The sequence below is a fragment of the Notothenia rossii genome (assembly GCF_949606895.1).
Source record: "Notothenia rossii genome assembly, chromosome: 3".
In the NCBI taxonomy this organism is placed as follows: domain Eukaryota; kingdom Metazoa; phylum Chordata; class Actinopteri; order Perciformes; family Nototheniidae; genus Notothenia; species Notothenia rossii.
In genome coordinates this window covers 84,882,522-84,896,816 of record NC_136901.1, presented here as the reverse complement: position 1 = coordinate 84,896,816, position 14,295 = coordinate 84,882,522, and the positions used below count along the sequence as shown (strand labels likewise).

At 41.5% G+C, this 14,295-nt stretch overlaps 2 protein-coding genes across 6 annotated transcripts in view; one reads left to right on the top strand and one right to left on the bottom strand.

Annotated features, from left to right (window-relative positions):
- Positions 1–14,295, bottom strand: part of maea (macrophage erythroblast attacher, E3 ubiquitin ligase) — a 92,399-nt gene that overhangs the window by 74,051 nt on the left and 4,053 nt on the right. The window lies entirely within an intron of this gene.
- Positions 3,890–12,775, top strand: spon2b (spondin 2b, extracellular matrix protein). Its single transcript, XM_079667871.1, has 6 exons — positions 3,890–4,519; positions 5,750–6,017; positions 6,408–6,631; positions 8,048–8,239; positions 9,254–9,440; positions 11,704–12,775. Exons 2-6 carry the CDS (start codon positions 5,783–5,785, stop codon positions 11,880–11,882), a joined length of 1,017 nt encoding a protein of 338 aa, XP_079523997.1. The 5' UTR covers positions 3,890–4,519; positions 5,750–5,782; the 3' UTR covers positions 11,883–12,775.

Sequence of the window (14,295 nt, the reverse complement as noted above, 5' to 3'; positions counted from 1 at the left end):
TGCCCCACAAATAATTGTACGTCCTACGGCCACCATGGCCTGTGTGCCCCTGATACTGTTAAAATCTCGAAGTTGCTTTAAAAGCGACAGAACAGTGATTTCTGAACTGCATTATGCTGCGTTCACAACGGACGTGATGCGTACATTCTCATCGCTCTAACCGCTGGAGTTTCACTGCGGCTGTCAGCTGTGTTTACTCCCGTCATTCAAACAGGACGCGCTGGAGAGGGGGCGGGGCTTATTTCCATGTAAATACTGTGGTGCAAACCAACTACGACAAAATTAACCGATTTTACAGTGATTTAATTGTAATACACGTTTCAAAATGACGCCGAAGTAACTACATACTGATACCGGTTAGTAAAAAACATGAATGAATGCTTTGACAAGTCTGCAGACAAGACGGCAGGCGAAAAACCTTTTAAAATGCGTGTTTTCTGAATGGATCAATCAGGCTAAACTAACCTGTAGCTGCTCCGTCCACACTCACAACAACGTCCTAAAGACAGAATTAAAGCAGCGATTGTATTCGTCATGACAGTCTGAGGTTTGTACATGTTTAACTTTAGTCCAGTTTCTGACCAGAGCTGTGATGAGTTGATTAAAGAGACTCTCGTACGCGCACGCACGCACGCACGCACGCACGCACGCACTTATCAAAAAGTGAAGTTATTTATTTGTAAGCTCCAAATCCAAATGTTTCCCTCAATGGCCTTTGTGCCCTGGCATGTGGCCTTTGCGCCCTGAAATAATGTGTAACACCAAAGGCCAAATGGCCTTGCCCCTAAAATGACGAAATTCCAAGCCTGTCCGCGACTCTCAAGAAACTGAATACAGTACAGCACTGTTCACTGTGCAAGAGCTACCAGGGCGGTTATGAGTTAACTTTCCCTTTACAAATGCCATTGGACTCTGAAATATAAACAATAAATCCTGGAAATTGAGAAAGGTTCATTTAGGGCAACTGGTGTGTGTGTGTGTGTGTGTGTGTGTGTGTGTGTGTGTGTGTGTGTGTGTGTGTGTGTGTGTGTGTGTGTGTGTGTGTATGTGTATGTGTAAGTGTCTGAGTAAGAAACGTCACCATATGGAAATAATTAGATGTGCATGCTCGCACTTATTTGCATTTTGCAAATAAAATACATGTCTGTGTCGAGTGTTTTCTGCAATCTCCAGGTTCAGTAAGTCAATTACCACGCCACACACACACACACACACACACACACACACACACACACACACACACACACACACACACACACACACACACACACACACACACACACACACACACACACACACACACACACACACACACACACACACACACACACACACACACACACACACACACACACACACACACACACACACACACACACACACACACACACACACACACACACACACACACACACACACACACACACACACACACACACACAAATAGCCTCTATAACTTGTCTGAGAGATTAAAGACACACGGGATCTGGGAAAAAACAGCGGCTACTGGCTGCCCGTAGGTGTGTTAGTCACACATCACACATTGTAAAACACTCTGAGCGACACTGCCTCGTCTGTTTATGTCCAGCCTCACCTGGAGTTGTCAACAAAAAATGTGACCACAAACACTTCCTGTTTGTGGCAACAGGTTTTTGTGTATTTTCTTTCGAGGAAATGTGTGATGACAGCTGAAAATCACAGCTCAAAAGATGATAAACTGCTGATAATGTGAATATATTTGAATGCATGACTTATTGCATCACTTTTGAGGCCCTTTGTATTAATTAAAGGGGGTTGTTATCTTTTGTTGTGGTTAAACTGTAAAAAGTACTAACAAATGATTCAGTAGCAAAAGGAAATTCTGGTAATACGCTGGACTAAAACAATCATTATTAAGTCTGTTGAAGCACAATTGTGGTGTTTGTCGTGGCTCAAAACACAACATCTATATGACAGTGTTGAACCGTGTCTATCACAACTGGACCTTCTGTAGACACCCCCCCGGATTCGAAAATGTGGTTGTTCTAGTGAGACGGACGTCACGGAGGCAGTCACTTTGCGTTGGACGGCCTTTTTTTATAATGTCCATATTATCACTGAATGGTCGTCTTGAAAAGCGTACTAACAACAATTCCGCAACAAGATCATCTTCACCTGTTGCCCTTTCGACGTAAAAAAACAATAACACTTCAAATTAATTGCTACGTAGCACTTACGCTGGATCCTCTGTCTCGAGACGGTGAACTAACAGGCTTTCTAGAGTACCCTGGAACCGAGGGAAACTCTGAAAGAACACGCCCATTGGCTCCAAATCAATATCTGATTGGTTGATCAAACTGTCAATCCAAAGGTACGCTCTCATTCAGTGCAAAGGCCAGGGCATTCTATCAAGGATATAGAATACCTTGGTTGAAGGATATTCTACCCAGAGACCAAGAACAAGATCTGATTGGTTGCATTTTTTTCCGAACACAAAACCACTGAAATGCGTAGCGCATGGACCGAGAAGGACAAACAAATCAACGTAACACTGTCATTTTACAGATCAACAACACAGATACCATTCTCGTTTATTCATTTTATTTACATTTTATTTATATAATGAATTCGATGTTGTGTTCCAGGGTATTCTCTGCTATATAATGAGGACGTTATTGGCTGTGAGGTAGTGCGGTTGTCTCTTCTAAATAAAATGTGCTCTGAGATGTTGTAAAGGTTGGATTAAGCACTATTTAAATACAGTCTATTTACCATTTACCAACAGTTTTAGTCTCTTTTCGACCAAAGCATCTGCAGATTGAGTGAGATTTACCTCTTCTTCTTTGGAAGGGAAGAGGGAGACCGACCTGTCGGAGATCTGTACACTACTAAGTGCATTTTTTAGCTGCTAATTGAAAAAACGCCAACTGGGGCTCTTTGAGGTTCAGACATACCTTATTTATTCTGTGTTAAAGGAACAAAACAATGACTAAATGAAGTGAACTGCTGCCAGGATGATACCAAATCTAATAAACTATGGAGTGCAATTTGGGAATGAAATAAATCACTGAATGGGTGCCGTAACATTTCAATCAAATTAGGGTTTCACCTTTAATCTGTAAGGTTTTGCCAAACACTGACGTAGTGACATCAAACACATTATATCCTTATAATTTAAGGCGAATAATTCCTCCATATTTTGTTGGACAATACTTTAACTAGCTTAATGAGGCATAACATCACATAAATGATGCAAACAGACTGTGAAACAGGCCACATAACTTCCTCCATGAGGTCAAAAAACAGCACTGGGATTAAAAAAAACTTGACCAAGAGACATTCAGGGAATTCTAGAGATACATTATGTGACGTGGACTGACGGCTTCGGGCCTTGTAACTCAGCACAGTTTTGCACTTTATTAACGTGATTGCACAGTACCGCATGGCATATTTGCACATTTTATACTGATTATTGAGATAGTATTTATTAAAGGATTGAACCGTTTTGATTGAAATGTCGTCTGGCAGGTGCTGGTCGGGTCCTCGGCTCCGCCTGACAAGATAGGGGAGTGAACGAGAGCGCCGAAAGTGCTTAGGCTAGAATGACAGCGGTTAAGAAGAATCCGGGTGCAAATAAATATGTGGGGGTGTAGACATCATAGCGTTAAGTGGCATTAATTGTTCCAGTGGTGACTGCGTTTAGTCGGGTTTGTATGTGTGTACTTCTGTTTAGTTATATGTTTGTGTTTGAAAAGTGTTCCCCCTCCTGTTATGTGTGGATTGTGTGCACCTAGTGCCCTGTGTTGTCTCCTCCCCCATCACCTGTGCCCAATTGCTGATTAGTGTGTGTGTGGGTATTCAGGCTCTGTTTCCCTGTCTGTTAGAGGCAAAGAGCGTGTGTGAGATCCTGGTGGCTGCAGGCTGGGCTCACGTGAACAGCAGCAGCAGCAGGATTGAGGCTGTGTGTAATGTGTTCATGTCTTAATAAATGCCCACACCGGGTTATCATTTTGGACGTTCTGCCTCTGCCTCTGCCTCCTTGCTTGGTCTGGGCCGCTCAACGGTCAGCTTCACACATTATGAGTCTCGTTGTTCATATATGTAGGTATATACAGTTTCATACTGTGAAATGACACACTACCCATGGTGCTGCACAGGACCACTGTCAGTGCATCCAGGACTGCTGAACACATTAGCCAGTTAATGGGCTACTTAAACCGAGAGAGGCGCAGAGAGTGGGGAGGGAGAGCCAAAGTCAAAGGCCATGAAGGGAGCATGGGAGTCACTGACAGGCAGATAGAGAGTATTGAAAGAAAAGTGAGAAAAGTTTGAGAGGGGAGTGGAGAAAGAGGTTTGAAGGAGGGGGGAGCGAGAGGGGTGAACCTCCTGGAAGACATAAATAGGCGAGAAAAAGACTTGGAGCTTTGCAGTCTCTCCTCGCGACAGCCACCGCCCTCCTCTCCCCTTCTCCTCACCTCCAGCCCTCCTCTCCACTCATCTGCTGCAACCATCCATCCACCTGGAAGCCTGGGCAAAATCAGTGAGTAGCTTCTCCAGCACATCTTCATTATGTTTCCCAGAGGCAGCACTCAGATGTTTATATTTAAGGAAATGTCAGCTGAACATGTAGCTCTACCAAATATGCATGTATAATTACTTATGTCAAGGTAGAATTGTATACACTCATACTTAAGAACAAACTAATTCAGTGTTTTATTTAGGAAGGGTAGTGTTGCAGTGGAATGCAAATATCTGTAGCAAAACACATCCTGCTCCACTTTTGTGAAAATATGTAAACTGAAAAATGTTTTCTTACCTTACGTTAAGCGACATTTAAAATGCTTATTAGGAGCAAATCTTTGTCCACATTTACTAACTCTGCATTAAGCAGAATGTAATACTGGGAGGTCTACTTGATTAAGGAAACTGCACATCGCTATATTTGCATGCTGCTCATGTATTTCCTCTTTGAGGCAAAGATCTGCTGCGAGGATGTGCTTCATAGAAAATGAATTTCTCCCTGGGGAACACTTAGCTCTCTCTTCACATATTCATGCAATAGTCCTTAATAATACAGTTAAAAGAGAAGGACCTGAGAGAGAATAGCTAAACTAGTGAACAACCATTGAACTAGTCCAAGGAGGTTGTAGGACGAGTCCCATGTAGCAGCCAATCATGATATGATAAATGATATTAAGTTAGGAGGAAAGTCAGCTGGATTTGCTTTATTCTTTGTGGCAGGAATGTTGAGCTCACCAGGCTGTAACCACAGCAACAACAAACACCATTTGTATCTCCATTATTGCAAGATCTACCCCTGCCAGACTTTGACTGCTTAACTGATTTTACAAGTCTAAACAGTGGAAAAACAGTGGGGGACGCTTACTGTAAGTAAGACAGTGTCTCTCTGACTCACATGCCCCGCTTGTTAAAACTTGTTAAACTCGGTACTGATACTGCAGACAGACGCTCTGCCGCCCATCCCACCAAGTCAATCATGTATTGTAGCATATCAGGCAGTAAAGGAAGAAAGACTGCACATATTCTGTACATCCAGAATAAATGAATAAGACTTACTAACTCTACAGTAAATGCACAAAAAATCATCTTGTGCATTTTAATCTCATTAATCAAGCAATTGTACAGCAGAGCAGAAATCATGAAAAGGTTTGAAGCATGTGGAGTTTACACCTGCACACATTTGCAGCATCTTGATAGTAATGTTACTACTATTATTTATCCTTTCTTTGCCATCCTTTTCCATGTTCAGGTCATTTATCCTCCCTAAATAAACCCCATTGCCATGGACACCACAAGGAACATCCTCTCCTTCTCTGAGGCTCTCTACCACCTGATCCTCATGATGCTGACTCTGGGCCAAGGCGTTCACTCAATCCCCGTCCCCACTGACGTCCCCATGTGCACGGCCTCAGAAACAGCCCAGTACAAGCTAACGTTTTCTGGGAAGTGGACCCAAGCAGCTTTCCCTAAACAGTATCCTGTGTACCGACCCCCTGCTCAGTGGTCCAACCTCATCGGTAAGTGCACAGCAAGACACCCTCCAACTGGGGGTCACAGTAATGGCAGCATATGTGGAATAATATACTGATTGAGTAACACGGAGCTAGTGTGGAAACTCATTTCAGAGACAAAAGTAGTAAACACAGATTGTCCTGATTAGTCGGAAACAGGAAGTTAATTGCAAAATGTCTCCTATTTGTTATAATTACAAAATAATAAATGTGTCTTCCCATTGAATACGATATGATAATAATTATTGTCAGATCAAGACTGAAATGTTACTTGCATCAAAGCAGCTTCATTTGCAACATCAACCAATGCCAATCTCAATAAGACACAAAACCTGACCACATGACTGCAGACCTGTTGAAATCACTGACTTCCTATCCCCCTCTCTTTGCTCTTAGGGGTGACCCACAGCACTGACTTCCACATATGGCAGCGTAATGCGTTTGCCAGCAACGGAGTGAGGGAGTTTGCGGAGAAGGGCGAGGCCTGGACGCTCATGAAGGAAGTGGAGACGGCCGGCGAACGCATCCAAAGTGTTTATGGGATCGTCTCCGCTCCCGCTGTCAAGGGAGGAACAGGCCAGATGAAGACAGAGTTTCAGGTCTTCGCCAGGCACTCTTATGTAAGTCTGTCAACACCTGGTTCCTTTCACTCTGGCGCAGGAACATCAGAGACTTGTATCTAAAGGGTCAATATAACAAGGTGATGAAATGTTTTCTTAGCCATCATTCCTATCAAATATACAAATATTGTGTCACCGATAGACAAAGCCAAATAATCAAGTCCATGGATCACGCAGATTTTCTAGTTTGACCATAATATAAACAAATTATTTACGAGTGAAAATGAAAGTTTTTCTGAGAATGATTATATTGTTGTTTGAATCCATTGCGTCTTGCCGAGGTCCTAACTGGTATATCTTTAACCAACACGATATTTGGTCAGTTTACAATAATTTTTAGGGTGCATTCACTTTTATTTACCCCAGCAATTGTGAGTAAAAAAGCCAAAACAATAAAAAGGAGACAAGGGTTGTTAAAAACCTAAAATTAGCACTTATAATTCACACTACTGTTAATTATTGATCATGAAAAAAAGCATTACATTGTCAGAAAGTGCTGCATTGTTCCTTTTTGAGTGGTTTGGATGCAGCAAAACGGTTGATGCTTCTATAACACTTGGTACAGAGCGTTTTGTTTCCATATATGCTGCATCGTAAAGAGAGCCTCCGAAATGTAGCAAGTTCAATTTATGTCTCTACAAAGTAAGTACAACTCTGCATGATTTGGCTGTTAAACTTTCTACCGATGAGTCTCAGGGTAGATCATAAAGTTGGGGACATGTCTGACCAAAAACAATGTTAGGCTTGGACAAGAAAGGACAGTGAGGAGGAGGCGAGAGTGTGATTTAGGAGGTGAGAGAAATGGAAAAAGGCCAGTTAGAGAGGCAGAAGACCCTAACCAAAACAAACTGTACTCTGTTGCTTACATAACCACACATGTGTAGGGAGGTGGGTGAGTTATTGGACTACAAGTTAGGCTGAAGACTACAAGTCTGAACATTTCAAAAAATCTGGGGTTTGGAGTGAGAAGAAGTGAGTTTACCAGACATCTGTAGCCCACTCCTCATCTGGACTTGAGGCAATCGGCTGAATAATCAACTGCTAGCATAACACCAAGATCTTGAACCACGCTGTAGGATACATTCATTTGTAATAGTTCAGGTGCTGTTGTAGAAGTTAAATGAATGGATCCATCAAGTTTAGACATTTATTGAAATAATGTATTTTTTTCTTTGTGGCTTTAACCCACTGTCAAACTGATACATCATGAGGTTAAATAGTTATCCAAGGACTAATACTAAGATCAAACCCGGTGACATTAAATAACAACCGATTTTATTCTCCTTCCCACCTCTTTTTTCTCTTTCTCCTCTTTTTCCTTATCTCCATCGCTCACTCCAACCCACCTCTTAATTTCTCTCTTACTCTACACTTCATCTCCCTCCCCACGGTCTACTTCCTCCCTTCTTTCTGCAGCTGTCATTCCTCGTACGTCTTGTTCCTAGCCCAGACTGGTTTGTGGGCGTTGAGAGCATCGACCTGTGTGACGGCGACCAGTGGAAAGAGAATTTGTCTCTGGATCTTTTCCCGTACGATGCGGGAACTGACAGCGGGTTCACCTTCTCTTCTCCAAACTTCGAGACCCTCCCACAGGACCAAATTACACAGGTGGGTCATCCTGAGCCAAGTGCAACATCCGTCAATCCAAAGTAAATAACACAAATGGTGTGAACAGGAACAAGAGCTTAACATGATAAAACCAGGAATGTGGGAACATTGTTGTGTGTGTGAAGAAAAACTAGATTAAATCATTTCAACAGAAGATAAAACAAAAGCCTTAAGGGTCGACAGCACAATTTGAAAATCATTGGCATGAACACTTGAGTACTCAAACTAATCAACACACAATAGGCACTTTCACACCGGAGTACTTTTCCCCGTACTTTTACCTTTTAGTTCCGATAGTTCCTGGGATTTTGCGTTCACACCAAAAAGAGAACTTAGTTCATGAGAACTTTCCCCCCCTTTTCAGTGCCTGCTAGAGAGGTGGTACTTTCCTGGGGAGAAAAAAGTTCCAATTTCTGATTGGCTGGGCGGATTGCAAACCACGCCCCGTAAAACTCTGAAAAGTTTTGTGAAGCCGCCATTGTATTTGCTGGCATTTGCATGATTAGCATTAGCATTAGCCAAGCGCACCAACGGAGAGAGACTAACTTATGGCAACAAAATAAAACATGGGAGTGGTGGAGATGAGGAGGTGTCGGCGTTCTAGCGATTTACTCGGAAGGCTTCAGTAGAAGCTGCTGGGAGTCCCAGCAGCTTCTACTGAAGCCAGTCCCCATCTCCGGGGACTTCCGCCCGGGGACTTCGGGTGGCAGTATACGCCGTGAAGTTGTTTGTGGCCTGCCAGTAAACCCAAAGCAGAAGAACAAGAAGTGACGTCAGCGGCTTCATTTGCCTAATCTTCCCTCAGGGACTTATTCCGGTGTGAACGCGATCTGCTCTTTAGTTCCATGGGGGAACTAAGTGCTGGGAACTAAGTACGGCAAAGTACTTGGTGTGAAAGCGGCTAATCTCTTTGACCTTATCTCAATGATGTCAATATAAAAGTTGATTCCTTCTTTCATCTCCAAACAATCCACATATATTCACTTTTATTCCTTGTCCACTTCCCCTCCACAGATCACTTCTTCCTACCCCAGTCATCCTGCTAGCTCGTTTTATTACCGCCGCCTGAAGCACCTGCCACCAATTGCCAAGGTGATGCTGACCAAGATAAAGAAGACCAATCAGATCATCAGCCTGCTTGCGGAGCCCACAGAGTCCAACCTACTGCCAACAGGAAACGAGATTGAAGACCAGCTCATAAGTAAGTCTGAGGAGCAGAAATAGTCACACCGGATGGGGTATGTTGAGTTTAAGGCACTTGTGAAAAGAATAATATGCAGCCTTAGAACAAACACAAGTTTAAAAACTACATCATGTTTCACACTGTTCAGCTGATCATCAGTGGGTGACAGTTTTGTTAAGAGTGCAACAATGCGCCAGAAAAGCTAGGGAAGCAGACGAAAAGCTAGCAAGCATAAACGATTTTAAACATTCAAGCAATTGGCTTTGCAGATGTTTTATGAGAAAGGAAATGCGATCAACCGTAAAAGTACATACAATTCACTTTGGTCGGAAACACTGAAAGTAAACATGGTACATTTGACGAACAGACCTAAATGTCCAACAGAAAATCAATGTTTGAATGTTTCCCAGGTGTCAAATAAAAACATCTAAACCATTCACATAATGCACAATACAATATAAAGGGTTTCCCTCCATTTGCACTGATCGATTAATCTACATATTAAAAAGAGATTAAGTGGTTGCAAAATAACAGATGTAGGAGCTTGGGACTAAGTCTATTGCTGACTCAATTGCTTTCATTTGGGAACCATTACAGGCCACACACAAACTTAATTGCTACTAACCATAAACCATAGAAACCAAGTGAAAGCAGGGCATCAGAAAATACCAGGGGCACATCTGGCATCCAGTGGCAAACTCTAAAGATGAGAGGATAAATAAGTGATAGAGAGAAATTCTGTACAGCAATGTTTTGGCCGTGACCTAAAATGAGATACCAACACGTTTGCTTTAACCAGATCTGGAGCCATTAGATGAAGCTGTGTTTATTTAATGATGGTTCTCAGACTGTTAAACATTAAGACTCACAGATTAGTGGTTGGTGTAAAAAGAAGCCCGACTGTAAGTAAGAAAAGAAGGCGAAGTAGGAAAAATGAAGAGTGTGTGAGACTATAAAGCAAAGCCAAACAATACAGTGGTGTACTCTAAAGAGGGAAAAATAACCTTTTATAAAAACATGTCTTACCACTGGAAGTCTTAACAGGTTTTTGTGGCAGGAAAAGAGAAACAGATAGAGTGTCTGACTGGCAGGCGGTTCGATGTTCAGGGTAAATGCAAAGGCTTGACTCAGCATCACAGACTACAAGTCCGTTCCCCTGACAACCCATCAACAAACAACAGAGAGCAGCCAGGAGTCTGTCGGGGTTTCCTGCCTTGATCCCAGTGTGACATCTTACCATTCTGTCTGTGTATCTTTCCCTCCCTCCATTAATCCCTCTGTCTCTTATATGCCTTCTCCCGGGGGCTTGAACAACAACTCTTCTAACAGATTAGAAATTACCTGTTGTACATTCGATCTTTGGGATACAAAAAGATAAATCATCTTTGGATCTTACATCATTTTATCATGTTATCCTTTTTAGGTCCTTAATGGACACACAAGATGAAGGGGGATTTGATTAGCTTGTTCCATCCATGTAGCTTCCGTACAGCCTCCCATCCTTCTGCTTTTCTACTCTTAACTCACAGGTAGATCTGTGATACAAATCAGCTGTAAGGGAACTCACAACAAGGTTGATGGAGGCAGCCCGGCAAGTTCAACAAGTTGGAGAACGAAAGCATAACATTAAAATAACAAGATGTAACTCAAGAGTTCAAGATGTGCTCTAATTCCCCGTATTACAGTAGAAGTGCCTTTTTAGCACGGCTCTGAATCCCTATCGGCTGCAGGTTACTCATTAAGTGTATCAAAAATAAGGCAAGCATGGTCAGCAAAACGCTAATTCAATAAAGGTTATATTAGATAATTAAACATACCTCAACAGCACAACCAGCGCCAAGAATCTATTAGCGTAGCTTTCTGTTCATAAAGAGCTGCACACACAGCATGCCACCATTCTTTGTAATTAATGTACACTTTTATAACAAAAAATAAGGGTTGAATGCCAGCATGTTGTCCTTTTATGACTTATTCCTCTCCTTTCCATTCAAACTTATTAAAGAGACTCACAAAAATCAGCCATTCGCAGCTTCCGAAAAAATAAATACAGTAAGAAGAGGGAAAGAGACTCCTTTGCAGTTACCTCTTTGAATTGATAGATAACAAATATATATATACTTTATCTGCACTATACTTCTCCTGTTGGAATAATGTACATTTCCCTGTTGCGGGACGAAAAGAGAGGAATTCTGATTTCTGAAGAGCTAGAAAACATTGACTGCAAAATGACAAACCAAGTCTAAATGTTAATGTGATTATATGTCCCTCCCTCTCACTGCAGATACCCCTCTGGACTGCGAGGTGTCAGTGTGGTCTCCATGGGGTTTGTGCAAAAGCAAGTGTGGAGACTCGGGCGTGCGGCACCGCACACGCTACGTCATAATGCACCCAGCCAACAACGGATTAGCCTGCCCCCTGCTGGAGGAAGAGAGAAAGTGCTTCCCCGACCACTGTTTATGACTAAGCCAAGAAAGGAAGGAGAAGAAGGAGAGGAAGGAGAGGAGAGAGAAGAAAGAGAGAAAAGAGAGAAAAGGGAGGAAAGGAAGGAAAGGAAGAAGACGGAGAAACAACAACAAAAGGGCTGTACTGTATTCACTTGAGGCTTAAATACGACGAAGAAGACTCCTTTATTTCCTCCCTGGCTTTGCCTTCTGTCTGTGGAAATGACTAATGTAATTATTGACTGTTAAACAGCAGAACAAGTATCTTCCTGAAGTCACATTGATATATCTGACAGCACTAGAGAGGTGTAGTTTGGCAAAATAGCTATTAGACACCAATTCTGTTTTGGCAGATTATACAATTTGACAGGGAATAGCACAATGCTGTTTCAGCCATTCACCAAAAAAATTATAATTTGGTTTCATTTGAAATCTCTGAAGCTCATATAAATGTGTTTGCCAACTGTGGATTATAAACCCCAGGAGCTTCCAAAAAGCAGATGTTGAAATAAATCCATATTAATCATTCCTAAGATCTGAAACGCTACAGTATATCCAAAACAATAACGCACAGAACATTTGAATAAACTCAGGCACAAATTATTTCTTATGTCCATTAGCATTGATGTAGTGCTAGCAACAAAATGAGTCAGACATCGACATTTATGTACCGTCCTCCCCACATTCAAAACACCATTTTTAAAAGAGAGATTATGTTTGTTTGCCTGAAGACAAAGAATATATTTATTACAGGATTTTAACCTGTAGTGTACAGTATATCAAGTCTGAATCTATAAGTTGTATTCCTCTATGTTATTGAGATATAAATCCATTGCTTTTGTAAAAAATGCTAAAAAATGTACCAAAAAAACATGTTTTCTGTATGATCAATAAAGTGTAAATACATCAAGATATTGTGATCTCATTGATTAGGGTTTCTTCAAGAAAGCGACAGATACTTCATCGTGTACAGAGTCGTATCGCCTATATAATCACAATAACACTTGTGAGTTTAATTATTCTTTAGTGCCTTTTGCTCAGTGCACTGTGTGACCTTTAAATCTGAATCGCACATTTGGGCTCCCAGGGTAATATTACTAACACTGTGACTGCAGGATCAAATTGAATCTAGAGAGAAATGCTATTAACTGGAGAACCGGAGTTGAAGCCTGATGTTGGCTAGGATTCACCCTGATGAAGTGTTGGTCATAAAACTGATGAATGCGCTCAACTATTTAAAAAAGTTCACCAAATGTTGATTTAGCCCACAAGGTCTGAAGTCTCACACAGCATACTTCAAGCTGTGACGTCCAGTGCAAAACATCCTACTCTAAAGCAGGAGTTACATTTAATAGGCAGAACAGACAGCAGCTACACTTGAAGTGACCTCTTTTTTCAGAGGAGGTTTCTTGGCAGGATGACGACAACACAATTTGAAACAGAAAATGTACTTCTTTAGTGAACAGCAGTAGTAAGAACATCTGGTGCAGGAGGAAGCTCCTTCCGGTTGGAATGACGAGGGACAAGAAAATGACTGAGACAGAAAGTCAGAGAGATGTGAGTGTAAAGTAAATGCCAAGTATCTGGTACTATGATCAATATTACATTAAGCTAAATAGTTTTGCCACAGTGTGTTTTTCAAATGTTTCCAAAGTAAATTCTGTACATATTTATATTCTGAAAATGTTTTTAAAATGAGAGAAATAAACTATTTCAGTGGCAGGGATATTAAACATTAAACCCCCTCCTGCCTGAAACACCTCCATTGGACTCCTTTGTTTACTTCCGTAGCATAGTGACATTAATATGTAACACTTGCTCTTCTATTGGCTAGAGGCACAAAATACACATATGAACCTAAACGAGCATTATAGGGCCCCTTCAAGTATTCATCCAACGTATAAAGTGTGGAAAGGGTGGAAGGAGAAGGAAATCTGATTCTTTGCTGACTGAGTAGAAACAACTTTTGCAGATGCTAAATATGAGATGATTTATTCTGTGTGTGGGGGGGTTGTGGGTTGGTTTACTTTATCCTATAAGTGACCTTGTCTAGGGTTGGTTTATGGCACTACTGTATGTTATGGTTTGGCTTTCAATTTTCAACAACGTTGGAACTCTGTTTAATACTGTAGTAACCCACACTGACAGTGGTAATCTTTAAATCTTAAAAAGGTGAACACCATGTTTAAAACAATATACAAGAATCAGTAGGCCAGATGAGAAGTGCATTTGTCCAATTTTTCAAGGTTTGCCATAAATCAATGTACTACAGTACAGTTTGCTAATATATTCTTATTTTTGAAGGACATCTACATCAGATGAACACTTTTCTGAACATGTTACCTTTCTTGCATCTTTCTGTAGCTCGTGAGTTGACCCTTAGGGCAAAGTTCAGCATCTATACATTTTGAAAGAGCAAGCACTTGGCCCTC